The 23849-nt window shown below is 40.7% G+C and overlaps 1 protein-coding gene across 1 annotated transcript in view; it reads right to left on the reverse strand.

The window, feature by feature from the left end:
* LOC131458754 (gamma-aminobutyric acid receptor subunit beta-2-like) overlaps window positions 1–15970 on the reverse strand; it is a 48412-nt gene extending 32442 nt beyond the window's left edge. Inside the window, exons 1-3 of the mRNA XM_058627988.1 lie at window positions 15585–15970; window positions 15345–15442; window positions 14636–14703 (exon numbers count right to left, since the gene is read on the reverse strand). Coding sequence (XP_058483971.1) covers window positions 14636–14703; window positions 15345–15442; window positions 15585–15667 — 249 coding nt within the window. The 5' untranslated portion in view covers window positions 15668–15970. The remainder of the gene's footprint in view (window positions 1–14635; window positions 14704–15344; window positions 15443–15584) is intronic.
* Window positions 15971–23849: the final 7879 nt, after the last annotated feature.

Consider the following 23849-nt stretch of genomic DNA (forward strand, 5'->3'; position numbering starts at 1 on the left):
TTATTGCATTGATGCACTCATGGGAAGACAGATGTGAAGGTTTTTAAAGATTCAGCACCAGTTAGTGAGTTTAAACAATCTGTCAATTGTTTTACCTAAAACTGTACAACCCCCGACACATGAGTGAGGAAAATGTACAGTGCAGTAAAACTCTTGAACTCTTTACATATTTCACTATTACTTTGTAGGTTAGTCTAACCAATTTTAGATATATCTTGCTTTAAAAGCACGTGTGGGTTTGGTTTCAGTTTCACACGCGAAGAAAAACTGACAAAATGCAGTTAATACACATGCCGTTGAAGCGATGTATCATCATCAAAAGCCTGCCAGTGTGCACCTTACTGCCAGCGGAGACACAGACACAGATACTGAAAGATAATTTCTACTACTGTGTGCTGACTCCACTTACCTGGCCTGCCACTGACATACGCGGCTATACTAAAGGAGATATTCTCATCACCATTCTTCTGTGGCATGCAGCTATCCCTGAAAAATGAAAGGCCAGTGAACCGGGGCATAATTATACGCCAGCACTTACTGTAAAGTACTGTCACTTGCTCAGGATCTTGAGTAATCTTACCTCAAGCAATGGATTCTTTGTCATGACAAGGATCCTTTTGCCATTTGCGAAATACTGACTGAAAACCACTTTATACAATTGACCTCCGTTGGGGTGGATAAAAGATTCTTGCTCTATTTTTATCTGTCACAAATGTTAACTTTTTAACAAACTGTAGCTTGTATTTTATCCATAAAATAACCTGAATCCACATGGACAGGGTTCCCAGACAGACAGAGCAGCCAGATAACTGTAAAATTTGACAATGACTCATTAAATGGATTTAGATTTTAGTCAAAGGAATGGCATTTTCCAAAACATTGGTAATCTGTAATTTGCAGAGAAAAATTAATTCATAAACAGGTCAAAACAACAAAAAAGTTGCTCCCATTTAACCTAAATAATCCCACTATCCTCTTTCTAAGTTTCACTGAACTAGACAAAAAACAAGGATTTGCCAAATTGCTGCTTTAGATATACTTAAGGCATAAAAGCAAGTTTAAGTGGGTGACTTCATAGTTTTTATTTGCGTGGATCAAATCACTATAATATAAAAGGTGCTTCTGAAAGTGAAAAAGCTCATTATCGCCAAATTCTTCATCACCGCAGAGCTCTAAATGGAGCTTTATGGTGCTTTTTAGCTCAGTTTCAGTTTTAGTTTCAGTTCCCATTAACTCCCATGGTGGCTTTTTCTGCCATTAGCACAACGTTATTCAAAACCAAGAACAAGAACAATGCCAATGTTTCTCCATTGTCTATTAGATGTGTAAATACTGTATGTGTTTGTTAATATGCGACTGTTTGTGGCACTTGTCACCGTTTCTTTGTTAGTGTTTTGATCCATCTTTTTTCTGTTTTTCTACTTGTACAGCAACCTTGGGTTGCTTGAAATGTGCTTTATAAATCTAAGTTATTATTATTATTATTATTATTATAGTAGTATGACGTGGAGGAGAAGAGTAAGAAAAGTTAGTGACATGGCACGACTGGTGCAGAACTAGAATGATGATGATGAGGAGGAGAAGAACAGAGGCTTTAATACTAACAGTGAGTGTTGGTTATAGATCTCTTTCTTCACACTATACCCTAAGTCAGTTTTCAATTTCAGAGCTGTGGTATGGTGTGGTGAGTTTGCTGAGAAAGGAGGCGAGGGGGATTGGGTGGAGTGGTGTGTGTGATATTGTAGGGAGGGGGCGACTGAAAGGCATTGGTATACTCAATGTAACAGTGATGCAAATTGCTGTTATCCTCAAGCCTCTGATTTCAGCACCCGCGATGGCCTCTTTTATCCCTCTTTCCTCATCTGGCCCCATCCGTCCCCTCTTTTATCCACCCTCTCAATCTCCATGGCGCTCCTGTTGCACGTATTAGAAAAAAGAGATATTTGAACACACTGCAGGAGTGTGTGAATGGCTTTGATCATTAACCACTAAACAGAACCGGCCAAGGGAGACGTCCTGAGAACATGACAGATGTTGGATCAGTCTCTGAAGTGCAAGACTGGTCCTGAAGCATCCATAAAATATTTTTGATTTAAATGTATCCTACTCGTAGTTTGCTTGGATCAAATCATTCCACACATTTTTTTGCACTTGTGTATAAGAGAAGACATCCCATCAACTAATTCATATATGGACAGGATATTGGGGGTCAAATGAGAATGAGGTATTTGTTGCCTTACATTATTTATACAGTGTTGTGACCTTGAAAAGTGGGATTAAAGCCTGTCACTGAATCCTCACCCACCTCCATCTCCTCTTTTCGTAGTGCCGTCAGTATAGGGAGTAAATGTGATCTCACCGCCGCTCAACCATATGTTCATACTGCACTCCGTCACCCACCTACTTCAGTTCCTCCAGAAAGCCCTCCAACAACAAGTGGCTTTCAATTTCCTGCCTCACATGGTCCTAAAGCCACGAGCGTCAGGACGTGAGGAACCTGGCACAGGGGGCACAGATTTTGCCAAAGAGGTCTAATAATAAACATGCCGATCCCCCACAGAGCTGAGTGACACAAATTCTCCCGTCTCTGGAGATGTCGTATGTGTGTGAGGTCCTCAGGATTCAGCTCTGTATCTGGAACAGCTTGTGCACCGTGTGTAGTAAATAGACAACAGGAACACATACAGTGGCTGCTGCGGGGGTTTCATTTGGCCCATTTGCTCCACAATAAATAATATTGTAGACAGATTACCATGATAAATGGTATGTTTTTACTTTTCGAGTCTTGATGACCACTCAACGCTGCTTTTACACTACAGTTTTACCATTCACCCATTCACTCACACTTTCATACAGGCCATCTATGTGCAGTGCATTTCCTCATCACTCATGTTCACACGCTGTCGTGGGGTTAAGGACACATCGGCATGTAGACTTCAAAGGCATCTCGCTCTACCACTGAGCTACCGTCGCCCAGATGACAATTTATAATCTAAACGTGTGTGTAAACACATTTGACAACAAGTAGTTGGTTGTTGTTTTTTTTTTGCTTAAATTCATAAAAGCCTCAAAAATGTTCATTACCATAATGTTTTGTAAAAAAGTGCTGCACAATGAGTTTGTGCAGTCTTTTGTGTTGTCATTTTAAAATTGAATTTTGAGTGCATTACTCTGAGCCAAGCTCCTTTTTATTTTTACTCTAATAAGAGCATTTATTTATGACATGTTTGGAACTAGATGATGGATTTCAATAACAAAGAGACTTTGTTTACTTGTGCTTTCTCTAACCTCACTGTTCATGGTCTAGGGTCTTCGCTCTCTCTTTCCTATTCATCATTTACTCTGGCCTGGACGTTGCTTTCAAGAAACCTCCCCCATTGAAGGTGAATCAAATTTAGAGGAATTTTTTATTCTTTTTTTCCCCTCCTCTCTCTCAGACCTCTCCCCAAGCAGAGGTTCACAGCTTTGGCAGTTGGCAGTTGTGCAGCTTAACTGACTACATACAATTTATTAGAGTCGATTGGAGCATCTGCAGGCCCCCTTTGTGTCCCTGGAGGGGAGTAGAGTTGAGTGGCAATTCAAAAAGGGGGTGGTGTTGGGGGGTTGATGGGGAAGCGAAGAGAAGGCAGAGCAGGACACAGGTTATTAGGTTGCTTTTTGAGTCCCACTGGAAGACTGAGGAAAGTTGACGGAGGCTTCAATCTCAGCCGTCAGTCACGAAGAGAGGAGAGCAACATTTAGTTTGTCCCTATCCTCATCATTTGTCCCACTCGTGTTTCCTCGGTGTGTGTGTGCGTGTGTGTGTGTGTGTGTGTGTGTGTGTGTGTGTTCAATTCAATTCAGCTTCAGGGTGCTTATGGACAGTCGTCCTTCGTCTTCTTCCCATACACAACACATAAGAATACGCCCAATCGACTGGAGGAGTCCCACATCTCATGCATTATGTAGGGACGGGGACTGAGGAAGTAGCTGATTGCTATTCAAACAGAGTACCAAGAAGCACACACACTCACATTGTCAACAATGAGATAATGCAATATGTAGACATCTGTGGATCGATCGCAAATATACGGCCCGCGCGAGTACACAAAACTGGTTATCAACGGCACTATCTAAACCACAAATTCAGTTTTTGGACGGGGCGTCAGCGTCGCCTGGTTTATGGCGTTTTCCTTTACACGTGGACTGAGTTGTATGAGACCAGATTGTTGACAGCCTGAATACAGTAGCTCCTTGAGCAAGGACACCCTTGAAGAAAGCAATATCTCCTCACAGTCGGACTGACCTACAAGAGATGCAGGGTGCTTGAGGAGGGTGTCAACTTAAGGATGTGCACATGTGTGTGAGATGTCTTGTAACATGACCTAGTGAAAACAAAACAACGCAAAGAAACAAAGAAGAATGTATCGATGGAAGCAACATTTAAGCCATTCTTCAGTATGACACAGATATTCTTGGAAACATGATATTAACTATAAGTAATTGAGATTGGTAAAATATCCTGAGTAACATTTCAAATTTACAAACCAACAAGTGGCATTTATTAATCTCTCACAAGAATGATTGTCACATTCACCTCCACATGCACAGATTGCACTGTAAGCTGAAAAACACAGAAGATTTTGGCTACTTTTGTTTATAAGAATGTGCAATATAGAGCATCTTATATCCTTTTTTTTCTCAGCACAACCTAGGCAATCTGTATGTTCACCAACTATATAAGCACACCTGAGCAAAAAGTACTCAAAATGTTTAAAATGTTAATTTTTATGAACAAAAATGAAAGAAAAACAGTCTAATTGTGTGACTTCTGCACCGCTGTTGCTACTTTGAATCACTGCTAAAAATGAGATGTAAAATGAATCATAACTTTGACTCAACAACACATCAGAAGATGAACAAAAATGCAACACACACACACACACACCAGGATGTCCAAGGAGTTGTGTATTAATCCCACGGCAAATCACGGGTGCGTCTCCGGCACAGATCTGTGCCAAACATGTTTAACTGGCACAAAAGATTCAGTTTCACACATGCAATGAAAAGTAATAATAACTTAATGTGAGCATAAACAAGCTAGAATATTCATAGTAATACAAAGGAAAATGTATCTCTCACAAACTAAAACATAGCAATAATCTGTATAGTGTTATATTTTTTCCAGTGAGTTGCTTCTCTCCTCATTTCACTCTAAATGACATCTCTTTATAGACGGAGCACGATCATCGACGTGTTTGTCATTTTACTACCAAAACATGAAAAGAAAAACAACCTCGGATCCCAAATTTGCTTATTTTCACAAAACATCAGTAACCTTTACTAATACAGAGTGTATATATAGAGTAATCTTGTATGCATCACCGTGTGGAATATTATCACACTGACAAATGCAAAAGGTTGCACAACTATTTCTAAGCAATGTTGGGTGAAAGTTTATAGCATCGAGAAGCAAAGCGTTTCTAAACTTTCTCATTCCTGACTCATATCTCATATCAGTTTCTTTTTATCTGTTTGCTTGGATACCTCCCTGCAGCTGACAGTTGTAATACCGGATGATTAAAATAGATGGAATCTGGGGTATAACGCTGGTATATTACCCTTAGCATCACCGCTGATGTTATAAACTCAATATTTTCGACAGCCCCATTTCCCAACTGTGCCACTTCATGGAATCAAAAGGCCATGAAGAATAATCTAAGCCCTTAAAATCCGAAACAACAGCAACACAACAACTTGTTATTTTGCGCTGAAACACAAATGCATTTATTTCAACTGTCATCAGTGAGCACTGTTCAAATGTGCCGTAGTTCCATGTACATGCAAACGTTCAGACAGCTGAAGGAAGTCAAATCCCTCAAAGCTGGAGCCGGCGCTGCATTATTCCTCTCAACACTATCCCATTATCAGCTTTCAGTTTCATGTTCAGCTACTGTGAAAACCGATCCACACCCGCCGCCTCTCCTGTTTGGCCATTATCAAGTTCTTGTGTTTTGACAAGCTGTGATAAAGCAAAAATCCAGCCCTATGCTCCGCTGACAGCTGGCGGTATGAGTTTCCTCACACTGTGAAATCTGTGTTGGTGCCAGACGTGAGACAAATCACTGTGACCCACATGACCAATTATAAGGCTGCGACGACAAGACGGCAGAAAATGTATAATATAGTTTAAAAGATTTTCACATTGATGCATGTCACTCAAAATGTAATGAACAAATGTAACTTTGTTACAATCTAGTCCGAATACATTCAATTGGGATGTATATAAAATGACTGTATCACTTTCTGTGTAAATGCACTATTACATGAGAGCCTATAATTTGCATTGATCAAATAACAACTGGATAATAGTTTAATAATTATACAGTTGCCTGACAATGAAAACACAAAGTGAAAACAAGTTAGTTAACATTCAAATACCTTACAAGCCGTTCTGGTAATAGTGGTGGAACCATAATGACGTATCTTGACACTTCATACTCGTTTACTACATGTATAACATTATAACATTATCTGGATGTCCTCTCATTATAACATTATGGAATTTAATTGTTCTGCTGGACGATTACTACTATACCAGTTTAGACTCAAGTTACATCTCAGTTAATACCAACATTGCAGATAGATACAGATATTTTTGTGATGTTTATACAGAAAAGTGATACCGTGTACACACACACACACACACACACACACACACACACACACACACACACACAAACAAACAGTATGCTCTTGACCTCAGTCAGGTTAGCGCATGTGGACGAGCTGAAGTGAAGCAATCTCACTCCACTCACACTTTGTGCGAGTATTACAGTCTGAACATGTTACCTTGATTAACAACCTAAAAATAGGTGTGACACAGTGATGAGTGTTATCCACTCTACACAAGGATGCTTACACACACAAGGCTGGCATTTTTATTTTGTAATATACGAAACACTAGTTATTGTGCTTAATAAAGGGCATAATGAATACGTTAATATGCAATAGTATAACTGTATATCCCTCATGACCAGTTGTTAAGCAGCCAAGTGGTAGTTTTAAAGTGTAATATGACCTGTCAGAGCACAGTCTTTTGTGTGTGTATATAACAACACTCTTTGCATTATATAAAACAGATGAGCTTAATTTGAACACAAACACTCCATCAATTCTAGGTTTCATTGAGCCATCAAGGCAAAGAGGCAACTTAAATGTTGTACACTTTCTAAAAACACAAAGTAGGTGAAACAGGATCATGCTTTGGTCATTTGGAACATCAAATACTTTTTTGACTCTTTATTTTCCCAGAAGTCTTATTTCCAAGAATAACTTGGAGTATGAGTCTAAATACATGTGTTATAGGGAATACCAGAGTTTCCCTTTTGTTCTCTCTTGGTTCCCAATTAAATGAGAAACCCAAAACATGGAAACATTTGAATGTGAGCGTGAGTGGTGACATGTCAACAAACTGAGAGATTCCTCCTGAAACAGCGCCCCCACCCTTATGTTACTGTCAAGCAGGCAGAGAGTATGTGAGAGGGAGAGACAGCGACTGAGGCAGGAAACAGAGGGAGTGGATGTAACAGGAGAGAGTAACATCAGCTTTCACAGGACAGGTGTGATAATCATTACCCTGAAATGGAACCACGGCAATATGGCATCAATTACCCGTCCTCCAACCACCAACAAGGAAACAAGAGGCTGCTGTTTAAGAGTTAGACCTACAGCTGCAGGAGCGGGCTACTGTCTGATGGCTCAGCATACACTCCATCATTTACTGTCACAGGCAACAGTGAGTCAGATGCCTAACTAGAGAGCTTGTTTAACCTGGGGGAATTGATTTCACGCCTTCCTCCCCCTGACATTTAGAGCTGTGTTACTAATTGTACAATAAGGTGCATCTGTAAGATTAATAACGACCTCAGCGGTGTGTCTTTGGTGCTTTACGGAAGTGTGTGCGCGCCATTATTAATCATAAGGAGCATCTGCAAGATATAATAATGATCCAAGAGGCGCGTCTTTGGTGCAGTAGAGTCACAGAAGTAATATTTGTGGTGGAATGAACTATCACAAGACACCAAAGGCAACAGCAAGTGCAAATGATCATAACGAAAACAACATGCTTGTAGGTACGGTTTACCACATCTAATTGTGATTGCATAACTTCATAACTAATTAAATATCTGAAGTCTGTTTCAAGCACATTTCCAGGCGAGGTGTCTGCTTTAGTCGCCATTTACACACACACACACACACACATCTTTGTACACACAGCTTATGAGATTTTGACTGCACAAAACAACCTTTGATAATCTTGTCATGGCGACAGCTGCTCCATTTACCTCTCCTTCCCTCTCTGCCTCTACTTGCTCTCACTATTCACAGTGTGTTCTGAATAATAACCCACGTCAGATTTTGCCATCTATAGTGTTTTTCTTGCTTGACACCAAAGACGGTCGCCGCCTCAACCACACGAGCCTCTTTCGCTTCAGTACAGTCGGTGCATGTTGTCATTGTGGTCTAATTGCCGTATTATTTGCGTTTTGATTCTGTTCTCACTCACCGTCTGAATGCATCTGGATTCGCCGCTTGTTGTCACAGTTTTTCCGATTTGTCTGTCATCGCTCAGTGACTTTGTCGCCAACTGTTAGGCTCGGGCCTCACTGGCTGCGCGAGCGGCACATCTGCGTCACAGAATGTCTTGTTTTTTTTTCAATTAGCAGCCGTGACACAGATTACAGCTGCCACGCGGCGTGAGCTCCGCAGCTCTTCTCCAAGATCGAAGAGCTTTCACCTATTTTTTTTTTTTTCTCAGTTCACGGCAAAAAAAAAACCAGGTGAAAATGACATTTTACCACCGTGTTAACATGTGCAGTATATACAACACCACAGACACTGTACCAAATGTATGTGTTACAAACTAAACTCACTTATACTGATGCATAGCTTAATTCTAGAGATTCCTGCCTTAAAACATCTATTGACCATTATTTGAGGCCATTATTTTGCTCTCACGTATTCAATTCAAATGTCTTTACTTTTATTTGCACGTCTTCCTCCTGTTTAAAGAGATTTATTTCATGTCCTTAGTCTATTTTCTGCTAATCTGCCCAACCACACAAGCAACACCTTGGGTTCCATTATTTCTATTCATTTACATCATAGTTGAATTAGTTGTGCTAATGAGCAAACACCTACCTATACGTTATGTATATTCACCGGTGGCATTAAAGGCCTCCTTTCAGTGTACAGCCGGCCCACTTAATGTTTGTAATGCGGCATTCAAGTGGCACTTGAGTGTGGTGTAATCTAAATGGATTATTAAAATGCCATAGGGAGGCGTGCTGTATGTACCTAAACCTACCAGACTTAATAATGCAAGATGGAGCATGGCCACCACCACCACCCCTTGATGATTTTCCACTGCTCATTGTTCTTATTTTATTTATTTATTTAAGGTGTACAGCTTTAATGTCTTTCTCTTTGCTTGCATCATCTGTTGGTAGTTGTTGGAGGTCACCGTCGAGCGCTTCAAGTGAGAAAGATGAAGTCAGGGGGTGTAAAAAAAGGCTTGAATAAACAGAAATATATGTTCATCTAGGTAAAGAATGAAAGCTGTATACACAAATTAACTTCAAATGCTCCCTGTACTGTGATTACAACTGGCTTGAATGAATGGAATCCAACGTTCTAAATGTTTGGTGTCTTCCCTTAGTTCTCACACAGCACAGATCTGTGTTGCACACACACCCGTGATACACTGCCCTGGGAATAATACAGAACTCCTTATATGGACGTCCTGGGGCGTGTGTGTGTGTGTGTGTGTGTGTGTTGCATTTTTGTTCATCTTCTTATGTGTTGTTGAGTCAAAGTTATAATTCATTTTATATCGCATGTTTAGTAGTGATTCAAAGTAGCAACAGTGGTGCAGAAGTCACAAAATTACACCTTTTTTTTTTTCTTTTTGTTCATAAAAACGAGCTAAGTGAACTTTGAACTTCCATATTTTACAAATCCAATCCGATTTTAAACATTTTGAGTACTTTTTGCTCGAGTTTGTTTTGTGTAGTTGGTGAAAATGAAAAAGAAAAGTCATCATATTGCCTAGGTTGTGCTGAAAAAAGGATATGATATATCTATATCGCTCATTCATATAGCCTGTGTTTTAACATAGTAATGAAAAAGAAGCAGCCGAAATGCTGCGTAACTAACTAACATCTGTACGCGTGAGTGCTCTGGAAAGGGGACTCAGTAATGAAATTGCTGAGTCAGATGAGTCAGCTAATGTAACAACTCAGTGTCTTTGCTGGTGGAGGCTACTTTTATTCAAAGATGAAATTGTAAACTACAGCTTTCTCCATTACACCATGCAAATCAAATACTGAACCATTGTCGGGCTCGTTTTGCCCGTTACATAATGTGAACCGCTTCTTTCTTGGAGGCCGACCAGTTTAAGAGAAACCAAGACAGATAACTACAGGGAATAAAGATTTATGTGTGTGTGCACATAAGAGGCACCGAGGTGGTGTACATCCTCTCCAGAGACACCCTCAGAGTACAAGTATGCTCATCTGTACAATGTGCAAGGGGACTTTTTTCAGTCAAAGGACTTTCAGGCACAAAAAAAATGTAAATGTCGTCATTTCTAGGGCTGTACTTTTTGCCATTACAGCACACGCAACAATTTTTATCTTCATAATTAACCAGCGGGCTGCACATTATCCAAAACACAATACTTCCCACAGCTCTTGGGACCTGTGTAATATTAAAATCTTAAACTGTACTTGTCTACTAAATACTTTAGCCGTGATTGCATCCGCAGGCTGCCGTCACTCTCTGTTTGCTCATTAGCATGTCATAAGTTATAAATATGGCGCGGGGATCGTTTTAATGTGACGGTTGGTTTTACACGGGGATAAAGAGGCTGAAGCGTCTTCATAAAGTCCCACATTTTAATTATGTTGAGCACATTTTCTCTTTATTTATTCATTTATTTATTTATTTATTTATCCCCGCGATTAAAATGTGTTTCAGTCTGAATCTTCATACATTGCTTCATAAGTTTGGTGATAATGTCAGGACTGAACAAGAGTGCAGTGATCTATCCATATCCATAACGTCGGTGAATGACAACAGCGAATATGCAATTACGAGAGAGGCAATTGTCTCGATGTATTCTCGACACAAAATATCATGAGTTTGGATTCATTGCGCGTTGATGATCATTATGGTGATGTTTCTCCTCATCGTCGCTATTATAAAACCGAGCGTTAATTGTTTAAGCATCTCAGCCGACTGACTCGTGTTAACATCCAAATGCATTTTGCCCACATGGAGAACGGAATATTGAAGTCAGCTGTTAAAATCATTTTAACACAATCACAGACGCAGACATAATATGATTCTAAAGCTCTCAGGTCGACATAAAGATATTACGCAACACCCTGTAATTGCTTCCACAACTTTTTTTCTCCTTCGTCCATGGCAACCAATTGTTCCTTGACTTCCGGCCAACACCCATTATGATGTCTCACGTTCGTATAATGTGTAGCACAGGCCTTGTTTTTAATGCAGTCTTGATGCATTTATAACGGACATCCCATCCGGTACTTCTTATGCTGAGAGGTGATAATATCTGGGAACTAAAATGGGGTGGTGGGGGGGATGGTCTACAATCCTTCTCTAACAATCGATAAGCTCCCTCTTGACCTTCTTTCTGTGCATCAGTAATGTCATTTCTGCCTTTTTAAAGAGAATAAGATCTTTAGTTCGTCCTCAAACAAGTAATTCTCCCTTTGTGGAAACTATTGGCTTAGGGTTCAAGTGCTCAGGAGCTCAAGCAGAAGCAAATATCCAGACTTAAGCAGCAGTGCACAAATTACACTAAAGGTAATAGATAATAGATAAGATTAAAAATAAATCGACCAGTGTGTCTACTGCCTATATTATACAGTATTTCCATTCTTCCTTTGACCACAACTTGATGTAAGGCTTCAGGTGACTGTCGACCATAACATTAGTATTCAGCAGTGTGTGTGTCCATCTCTGTATGAGTTATGCAGAATGAACCCTCAACAGCACAGGCTACATGACCTTCCCTCCAATAGCAGCACCACTGCTGGCTTTCTGCGCGGTAACTTGTTAGTCAGACTTCTCTGTCTCTCTCTCCGTGTGTGTGTCTCATACACAGAGGTGAAAGATTTGGCCTCGAGGTCTTCCACAATCATATTCCGTCCCCTTTTCGACCTGCGAGGCTTATGGAACGTTGGCTCTGACACCCAGGAACAAGCGACCTTTCATGGGAATGCAGTGTAATGACCATCACCAGCCTCTGCCTCCTGATTGCACATTTGGCTCCAGGTCTAAGTGACATGTAATGTTGCAAGGTTCCCTACCCATTATATGACTAATGACGAAGTAAATAGTCATGACTTACTAACTACTAAGCTGTAGCCTTTAACTCAGAAAGGGTAGAGTAGTGCTTTAGGCTAAGGTCTTAGACGTCAGTGCTGTGTACAGAAAGACGTAAAGCCTACTCACGAAGGCTTGCACACATAGTTTAGTGACTCATCTACAGTGAGTAAAAGGTCTCCATTGTTTCTTGGTTGGTTAAGACAACGCTGTTTGCACTTTTCTGTTTTAATGACCCTTCTGTTAGTAACATCCAACCATCTTCTACCACTTTATCGGGTCACAGGGGGTGCTGATGTAGGGCCAAAGGCAGGGTACACCCTGGACAGGTCACTAGTTGTACCACTTGCACTACGGAGCCTTAAGTGCAGAGCGGCAGAGAGTGACAGCAAACTATATTTTTAATAAAAAAGAGCGTGGATGCACCGCTCCATTCTTATGACTAATAGGCCACTGTTAGGGCGCATTCCTCAATGACATCTCTCCATTATCCTCCTCCATGTGCCCTCTCTTTTCTCTAAAGGAAGTACACAGGGTGGCTCAATCCTCACACCAAAATAAGTGGCAGACAGAGAGCCAGATGGGGGAGAGGAAATGGAAGAAAGGAAAGTGCTTCTACACCAGCTGCTATCCTGAAAAGTGGTTACATTTATAGGAAGAGGGGAGCAGATCAAAGATGCTGAAACCATTAGGAACACATGTGGCCTCTTCTTTTCACGACACTCCAATGGGTCAGGTGGCAACGACCCCCCTTTCACATTAGAGGGTGTTTAGTGTGGGCCAAACCGTACAAAGGGCCGGGGACGATGAAAGAAGCCGTGCAACACTGGTTTTGTGTGTTTGGATGGAGATTTTTCTTTCTTCCTTTTGTTTGGCCATGTATGTGGGAGTGTGTGAGTATGATGAATACACAGTTTCATCATGGAGGATAATGGTGAGGAAAAATTGTACATTCTGAATGAGTTGGCTTAGTTGTAAGACATACACATACTTTGCACTGTATTTGCACAGTGCTTTGAACTGTGCTATCGACAAAGCACAAAACCCCAAATACAAACTTTACTATAACAAGGAACTGCGTAAGAAAACCTACACATTCGTAGGTTTTCATTCTGTTCTTTTGCCTTAAATAGAAATCACATTTTATGCAATGATTGCAAATAATTATATGCACACTGTACACAAAACATACTGTAAGGCCACACGGGAAATCAGAAAACTACGAATTCAAAGCCACTGTGAAGATCTCTGTGAACCTGCAGTGTGTCTGTGAGTGCATGTGTGCAGAGGGGGAAAAAAAGCCATGACATAATCTGTTTTCTCATCTCCACTCATCAACATATTCTGTGGAGCACCTAGATAACAACTTGAGTAACACAGCTATGAGTGCTGCCGCCGAGCACATCCCAGCATGCAATCGTTCCCTGGAATCAAAACATGACTCACACACATCATATAGCAACTGATATAATCATAGAACAACCAAAACAAAAGCAGGGCACATCTGTATTAAGCAGAACAGTGTTGCAACCACAGAAAGAAAGAAAGACTATCAGGATAAACAAAGTCTCACACATCTTTGCTCAGTTTGCCAAATGCATGGAAAGTGTAAAGATTCACGCTCCATTAAGATAAAGCAAAAGCAGTCGTGTGTGCCTCTCATCAACTGCGGTGCAATTCCAACATTGTATCACTAGGAGGTGCACTTGTATGAAGCAAATCCATCGCTCTCCTCTCCTCACATCCACAGCTCTCAAGTTCTCCCTTTGTCACGAAAGCACTTAGACACTGGCGTTTGACGACCAGATGTAAAACATTTCTCATGAAGCAGCATAATATGCTCACTGGAGTTCACAATAAAAATGAGCCTCGGAATTCCCTTTAAAGCATTTAAAATGATTCCATTTGACTTGTATTATCCCCATCCAGTGTTGATTTACACTGATGCTCCATCATCTTATTATGAATAAAAATTCACATTTGCATGCCAATCTATCCAAAAATCCCAACCCTGAAACAAAATAACAATATGAAAACATTGACTTTTGGTTTCCAAGTGCTCTAGTCTGTGAGAATGATGATGAGGGGCAAACACACACACACACAGGCAGAGACTAGCATTAAGAGGGGTTCCCCCAATGGTTGAGGGTATTTCCCCTAGTATGTTACACACAACAGGGGTCATTTCTGGGCAGTTTTTATTAAAAGAAAAAAAAAAAGGTTATAATAGCTGACTTACCATATTTACTTCTGATACCATGTCTATGCTGGCAATGTCTATATTCATCCCCACTCCAACCGGAGCACCTGGGACAGAAAACAACAACAACTGTAAGCAACAGAGATACAGTAGAGCCTTTAGTGTGCGTGTGACAGAAGCTGTTGTCAGCCCAATAATAGTTTACAAGCTCAATCTCGGGTGGGATTAGATGCGACGATATGTGGTGAAAGTGCAGGTAATTCCCCCTAAAAGTTGCTGAATGATCTAATCTGGCGTTTAACGTATGTCTCTCGCAGTAAAAGCCCCTGAAATTGAGCCTAAAGAGAATCAAGAATTCGGGCATCAATTTGTCTTAAAATCCCATCAGACGTGGATCAGGACTTGACAGCCACACATTTCTAGTGCGGTGATTTTTTTCATTCAAATAAATGAGCTGGAGTATTTTATCATCCACGTTCATCGTGGAATCAAATCATGGTCTGTGTCCCCTCCTAATGTCGCTATTCTGGGCTGATTTGACACATTCTGCCTCGACTGTATCACACTCTGTCAGATTGTGGCACCTGCAGATGCCGAAATGAGCTGTCTCTTTTACTTTTCCCCCCGAAACAGCGAACCTAATTGAGTTATCCGGCGATTGTCGTGGTCATTTACGCACCGGCGCTATTACACAGGCTGACAAAGCGCAAACTTGAACATAGCTGAGAGATAATACGAGTTCATTTACCTCCGAAATCTGGCCTCAGTCGTATGTCATAACCTTTCAACAGTCTATCCACCGTTTCTTTAACCAAAGACATATTGCTAGGGTCACTGACACCGGCACTGAGGGAGAGAAAAGAGGAGACATCAGATTTAAATACGAGATATTCTTGAACACATGAAGTGTCTTAGTATTTCCAATGCCGTCTGTAACATTACCACACTTAGTAGAATGAGTGGAGCCTCCTGCGACCATTCCACTTACCTCTGGGCGCACACCACGGCAACTAAGAGGGGGAACAACCAGACGCATAAACACCTCATTCTCCTTCTTCTGAACACCGCCATACTTAAGTTGTGTGCCTTTTTCTTTTAGTGAGGACCGACGGTGTCCAACTTATTCTTTCCAGTGCAGTAATTCCAATGCCGGGCGCATGCGTATTCCCGACAACAACATCAAGAAGCAGCGCTGCCGCTGCTGCGCTGCCGCTGCTGATGGTATAGTGGCTGAGGAGGTTGAACCCAGCCTGGCGAATTTAAAGGGGAACCGAGTCTACAAGTCACTAAGGTGGACACAGGTGTCTCCCCGGGTTTTTGTTTTTTTTTAGTATTAAGTGTGAGTGTCTAAGAAGCAGCAATTTTATGACAGGGAAAGATGAGATGGTGGTTCGAATCCACGGGGACGAGGTGGAAAATGTAGGCGTGGTTGTGTGTCGCTCTTTTAAACGCACGTCAGCCCCCGAGCAAGGCATTTGACCCCTCTGCTCTCAAGTCTGGACTGGTTTATCTACTGTAAAAGTGTATGTGTTATTTAAGTGCTTCATAATAAATACATGTAGGCAACCCCTTCAGCCTAAAACATAGTATTTAAAGCATTCAACATACATGACTTACAACTTACAACCACACAATATTGATACATCAATAAGGAATCGTTGCAATTAGGCCATTGTTACACAGAAAATAAGCAATTCACAAGATGACATTGGTTGGTTTGAGCTTGTACTTTAATTAATAATTAATAAACATGTTATTGTAGTGTAGATGAGTTATGTCATACAAGAAAGAAAGAAAGAAAGAAAAGAGTCTGAGTTTGCCGGTTATGAACGCTGTCCATGGTGCTGAATTTAGTGCAGCCAGTGACTCTCTGTCTCAAACGAAAAATGTGGGGCTTCCGTGCTGCAAATGCATGATCGCACCAACATTAACTCACTCATCGATCTCCACGCATTCGGGGGCTCTGTGGGAAAACGAGAAGCGTGGCTTAATAAACTGAGAGGCGCGGTGCCAGTGCAATGCCTCGGGGTGGAGTGGAGAGGAGAGCGGGGACGCACGGAGCAGAACAGCAGCCTATGCACTGGAGCCTACACTCGCATCGCCTGTGACTCCACGCACTGGTGAGCATGGGTGTGCGCTGTATCTCTGTAAACTTGGACGCGAATCATCATGGATGTGGTGGGATCAGAGGCAGATGATGTGGAAGTGAGCTCTGTGTGGGAGTCACAGCAGCTACACTTATACCTGACAGATGAGAACAGACGTGATCCTACCAGGAATATACTGAATGTAGGCTAAAGCACCTGTGAACTTGGCGACTACACATCATAGTCTTGTGGTAACGTTAGCATTTTGTAATGCGTTGAATGATTAAGACGCTCTGCACCCACGTTGACCTGATGGGGGCGCTGTAATTAAAATTCACAAAAACAAATTGGCAATTTATCTGCAGGTGGTTGATGGGGAATTTCTAAGAAACGAAAATTAATTTGGCAGCTGAATGAAAAAAAATAATAATAACCATATCTACTCAAACACACAAGGTAAAATACAATTAAAAGTTTGTAATTACTACACAGGAGTTATTAAAGAGATTTTCTCCAATATGATAGTGGAACAAATCTTAATCACAAAAGGCTGAGTTGCACAGAAAAATCCTGCTAAGAACTATTCTTTGGACATGGTATTTGTATTGTAACCTGCAGTCAACACCAAGAACACAGTGTTCCTGGTTAAGTATGTGTGCCATGGACAACACTCATGACATTTGGTACATGCTGTATTTTCTTAATGAGCCTGTCACCATGTTTTATGTCAATTATGTTATTTATCAAAAAGAAAAAAGTAGGTGAATAAAAATAGGTGAATAAAAAACAAAAAATGGAGCAGATTTCAGTGTCTGGCATCAAAAAGCATTAAAAAAAGCAGGCTAATCCATCTACATCATGTACAGGTCTAGGACATGGCCGCTATCAATCAAGCATATACCGTGGCTTATTTTAAAGCGTGCATTTTCACATCTTACTTTCTCACTCCATCAGAGTGCAAACACATGATAGAAGCACAGGGCACTTGGCCAATCACGGCGTTGTGAGTACGAAGTAAACGACTATGTTGCATTGAAACCCCTTCAATGTCAGTGCGTGGATGTTCATATCACTTTGGTACTGGCACAGATTCAAGGAAACAAATGTGTTGACCTGCTGTTTTGTTCTTAATGCCTGATTTACAGCATTGTTAATGCTCCCAAAAGGACTCTGGCACTGCGCTTTTGTCTCCCCATCTACATCTTTGCACTGAATATAGTAAATGCACATTTTCAGGTTATCATAGTGTGTTTATGCAAATATAAGGATGCCCAAAATCTGCAGTGTGTTTTAAAAAAAAAAAAAACCTTCATTTTTGTTGCGTCATACCAGCAAACATTGTTTGCTGGCATCTTGGCAGGATGAAAGACAGCGTGTGTGTGTGTGTGTGTGTGTGTGTGTTTGTGTTTGCGTGTGCACCTGCGAGTACACAGATAGCACACCTCAGTCTATTGCCTACCATGGCTTTTGTAATTGCAATTAAAATATGATGCGCGATGAGTGCACAACACTGGATGTGGAAAAGCTTTTGGTTTTCCTGCGTGCATACACACATGTATCATATTTATTATGCACTGCACAACTGCAGACAAAGCAAGGTGCGCCTATGTAAAGTGCTGTGCTCAAAATTCTATCTCGACCAATGACATTTCTCATTTAAGACTGATTGTCCTCAATTACTTCTTGCTAAAGCTGTTGTGTGTAAAACCTCACCAAATACTGGCAACATGATACCGCCAGTGCCATCAATTCTCATGTATTATTTTTTACTTACACATATTTGGCATGTCTGAAGGAGATGGATTATTAAGCAGTGCTTTACAAACCTCTCCAGGTATTGGTCGTACTGTGGAGTTTGCACCTGGTCTGTTCTCAGCAGGTGACGCCTCCCGTCGATCGACTGTCTGATATCCGTCCAGCCCTGCTGAGATGGAGCGGCAGTTTGCCAAAGCACACGGCCAAAATGGTGGCATCATTTCCATGCACTGACATACTGTCATCAATGTGTCCTTGAATATCTATCTATCTATCTATCTATCTATCTATCTATCTATCTATCTATCTATCTATCTATCTATCTATCTATCTATCTATCTATCTATCTATCTATCTATCTATCTATCTCTATATCTCTATATCTCTATATCTATCTAACTGACAACAACAAATAGTGACACTCCACGCTCTGATGCAACCACATGACAATACTGTACTGCAGTAAGTAGTACTGTAAATTGCTGTCAGAAACAAAAGTCACAAAGGATGACCCCACTGGTCAGTCAGGGTTTTCTTTTACAGTGAGATATTGATCCAAGACAGACGAGGAAAAGGACGAGACAGTGGCTTAAAATGGTTGAAGAAGACAAAACTCACAGAGTTGGTTTGAAAACAAAGCAAAAACACTTCTGTAGGAATTAATGTAGTAGATAACCTTTATTTACCCACGGAATCCAGTTTAGAGCAGGGCTCTCACTTCAAATGGTTACATTATTACAAGAAGCGTATTCGTCAGAGTTGTTAAACTGCTCTAAGGATACAAATGTGTCTAATCTAAGTGTTTCCTGCAGTTTATTCCACATCTAGAGAGCAGTGTTCTTCCTAAGTTCCACATGAATAACTGGGATGTTCAATGAAAGGTGTGTGGTCCAACATGAAGACATGAAGTCTCTCTTCAGGCTTTAAGTCATGGCCAAACCCCACCTTCTAATAGAGGACACAATGACATAATGAGATAGTGCTGACATGAAACCCTTTTATTATCTTATTTGTTTGCTTTGTGCTTTAACTTCAGACAGAATTAAACTGTACAGCATGTAAATTTCAGTAATAGCTGGTAAAGTGGAGGTGAAAAGCCTTTGACCTGTGCCGTTACGTGACATTTAGACTATAATCAAACACAATTTGTCAGCCAGAAATAAAATTTGCACTCTATCTTTTTCCTGTAATTAAAAGAGCTCTGTGTATTTCTCTTTTATGTGTGCTGCAATTAAAGCACTGACATTGCTGATTAGAGCCCCTTAACTTAACAGGAGAGCTCTATTAAAGGCCCGTGGAAGGCAAATTAAAGCGATGGCCTTGTAATCACTGACAAGGAGAATATGTAGGTCAGTGAGACTCAACAAGATTTCAGAAAACCCAAAATCTGATGACCAGTGTTAGAAACTATTGATTTAATTTGTTACTTTTTTCTTGACATACAACAACAACATTGTACTTAAATGACAATATGTAAATACTGAGGTTAACTCAACACAAAAGACTGATTAATAGCATTAACAATAACAACTTAAACGCCTACAACATAACATTCATAAGATGTGTTTTCCACTGTAGAAAAAAACAATTATTTTCAATATTATATTGATGAATCAGAAACACTGATTGGTCTTTCACTGAGAAGTTGAGATACCGACTAATACGATTTTTTTTGTTTTTTTTCCTGCAGCAAAGCTTCATTGGTTTGATTCTACTCATTAAGTTCAGAATTTGCCTCGACATATTCCATCATTCTTAACTTACAGGCAAAACAGCCCCATCAATTGTGAGGTTTTAAAGTGCTTTGGTGCCAAATTACATTGAGTTCCGTGTAAGTCCTGGCACCACCGAGGGGCCACTGTTGACCGGGATCTCCATCTGTCCCGGACGAAACGTAATGATGGTGGTTTAGACCTCTGAAGTGTAGGTAAGCTGGACAAACGAAGTCCATCAGCCAAACCTAATGCCTCATTACCCTCCCTCTGCCAGAGGAGGCACCACCTGCTGTTTTCAAGGTTGCACTGTCCCACCCAGCCTATAGCAAGCACCAAAAATGGATCATTGGTCAGTTCTTTACCTCCATCCACACGTTTTTTTTCTCATCATCTCTCTCTCTCTCTCTCGGTTGTTTACTGATCCTCGATGAACATTGATCATCGCTGCCAGAACTGCTGACAGGAGTCCTGGGTGGGTGTCAGCTTTAGCCACAGTTGGAACGGGTGGAAAGAAGGATGGCGTGATGGAAGGAGGGGAGGGATTTGTTGTTGGAGCACCTTTGCCAAAAACTCCGTCTTTTGGTGCCTTGGCATCGGAGGTGACGATTTAGTCGGTGACACAGGAAGATGACACAGCGGTTGGCCTTTATTGTTGCCATTCCACTGTGCCGCCTGCAGGTTACAAAGATTAAGAGCCACTGAAACACAGCGAGACCCACATTCAGAGGGTCACTTTAGTTTGGACATGAGCAATCGAGAGACAGAAGTCTTGCTCTGACCGGTTCTTAAGCTTTTAACTGCTTTTCATGCATGTGTTTGTTTGTAGAAAACCAAAAAGGGGTAAAATGATGTAATATCGATTCAGTTTTTTCAGTTTTTCAGTCCTTGCAATGCAAGAATAAATAGTAAACTTTTACAGCCAGCTGCAAGTCAAGCCTATAATCAGATCGTCTCAGTCTCAGGTCGTCTCTCTGCAGGCCAGCAGACTCCACACTGATACTTTTGCCATGGCTACGAGAGATGTTAGCATCAGCTAAATTACTTCTGTGCTTTATGAGGAAATAAGCCTTAAAGGAACACAACATATAATAAATCCAGTGATGTATGGCTGGTCCTCGGCACACGCTGGCCCTTTACTGTTTGGTGTATTTATAAGATATTTTTGCATGCGCACTAATGGTTTTTCAAGCATTTTTGTAAATGAATGCATGTCACATACATTTAGCTATATTTGTCACAGATGAACTATCACAGCATGTGTGTGTGTGTGTGTGTGTATATAAAACCCAGGCTGAAAATAGACACCACCACGGTATTTGTTGTTTCTTTCAACTTGTGTTGGTCTGTCTTCTCTGTATTTCACTGCAGGCAATTTTATGTTGCTCAAGTTTCCCTGTTTTTTTTCCTCTAGTATTCATGTCAGCCGAGGAAGAAAGAAACTAAAGATTTATCGGAGTTAAAACTTACCTTTGAGTGCAGATTGATGGCTCGTTGCAGACATTTTAATGTTTTGTTTATCCCCTGCTCCTGTTTGTGTTATGTGTTGTTGTGTGTGTTCATAAATACTCTTTTTTTTTTTTTTTTGCAGTTTCCGTTTCTGTGTGAAATGTTTGCAACTGTGTATTTGTAGAAAGATGAGGTCCAAGTGTGGTGTCGACAGTTTTGTGCGATTTGGAGAAAAGACAAACGGACGGTAGCTTTTTTTAGACGTATGGATTTCTCAACGCAGTTTACACCATAGGTCACTTTCGCCAATTCACTCATTTATAAATATAGTATAGTCTTCCTCTATCGCTACCCCACTCCCATACCAGTGAAACGGGTAAAAGGGCAATTTTGTGGTTCAATGTCTTGCCCATGGACCTTTTAACATGAAAGCAAGCGGAGCCAGGGATCGAACCACCAACCCTTCTGATTACTGGATGATCCATTCCACCTCTGTTCCCCAAGAGTAATCTCCTGTTATCAAAAACAAACCTTGAGGCTATAAAGTCTTTTTTTCTTAGACTTTTCAGAGTTATTTGAACACTTTTTCCCCTCCTCCTCTTCCTTTACTGCAGGCTGTTGGCAGTTGTTTAGCACAGTTTATTTTGAAGTTACCGGCTGCTGTCAGTGAAGAGGTCAGCCGAGGCAGTGAGGACAACTATTTTGCTCATAATCAACATTTATTTTACCATACTATGATATGGCTCTGTTTCCATGGAAACTGCAGTGGAATTTCTTTTTTTTTTTTTCTTCCCTGACATGGAATCCACTAGAGGTGGTGCAGCACATCATGCTTAAGGAGGAGTGACTATAAAGTGAACTAGGTTGAGTTTGTTGGGTGTGAGACTTTCAAATGATTTACTTTATAAAAGTTATGGAATCACAAAGTTTGACCTCGACAGTCTGGTTACTGATGCAAAAACACATATACTAATGCGTCCTGTATGTTCACCCAACCACTCGCACATGCATGCACATGCAACTTAATTCTAACTTTACCTTAAACCGACACTACGGCAGCATTCAAGTCACTTTTAGAGGCACTGGCCACATATTTCTCACCTTTCTATTTTTGTAAAGACATTTAGTTCCTGATGGTGAAGAAATACACACACACACACACACACACACATGCACACATGCTCAGATTCCTCTACTGTAAGTGGTTACCATAGATACCACATGGCGAGGCTCATGAAGTACAGTGAGCCCATTTCACGTGGGAGACATTGTGTATTTATAGCAATGCTGTGGTGTGGCCAGAAAATGAGTTTAGACAACACACTTATTTCTGTAATAATCAGCAATTAAGTGCCGTAAGTGAATAAAAGAAACGAGGCAAGGCACGATAATGTGAACCTCTGTGTTAACTCTGTGTAAACACCATTGTGATAAAGTGAAGTAAGATAGAAGATGGATGGAGACATGTCCGCATTCAGCATATTTTTGTGTTCTTACATCATGTTCTTCAGTGATTTCCATTCATAGTTCAGTTCAGTTGCTACTGATTCAGTGACTTTTGGCAAAAATGTTTTTTGAAGAAAACTGTAAATCAGTACCAGCTTCACAAAACCCCCATTGTTTCTTTTTCTGCCATCTGAGAACTCATCATCCCCCCTGAAGGTCAGCGAGTTTTCCAAATATTTCTCGAGGTAATCAGCGACTCAGCCGCCGAGAGGCTGCACTGCGTGTGACGTGTGGAATCAAATACAGAGTACATATCATGGAATGTTTAATTAAATCCTATTTTGATGAATAATGAACTAATTAAGAAACTCCTTCTCAAGGCTTTTTTTCTCCCTAGCATAGGACATTGGATTTTGAAAGTATGTTCCCCTTATCTTCCCCAAAGTAATTGTACTTCTCAAATTGATGTAATTGAATTGCTACCCACCCTGGAATGTGAAGTGTATTGTTCTCCCTTGGAATGAAGCATACCTAATTGCAATCCATCATAATCACTGTGCCTTTTCATCTCTGCTCAGATAGTTCAGAGATTGTATTTTGTGGAAATATTGTCTATTAGGTAAAATGGCCCGCCCATTATTTAACATTGTTCGCTTGACTTGGGCTTTAAAATCTAATGACCTATTACAGAGACGGTATAAGAACTGAGAACATGTCGGCCTGTGGCAGGATAATCAATACGTGGGGTAAAATAAGAGAGTATTATAGGATAATAACCTATTTTTTATTATTATTATTATTATT

Source organism: Solea solea, chromosome 4 (assembly GCF_958295425.1).
Source record: "Solea solea chromosome 4, fSolSol10.1, whole genome shotgun sequence".
NCBI lineage: Eukaryota > Metazoa > Chordata > Actinopteri > Pleuronectiformes > Soleidae > Solea > Solea solea.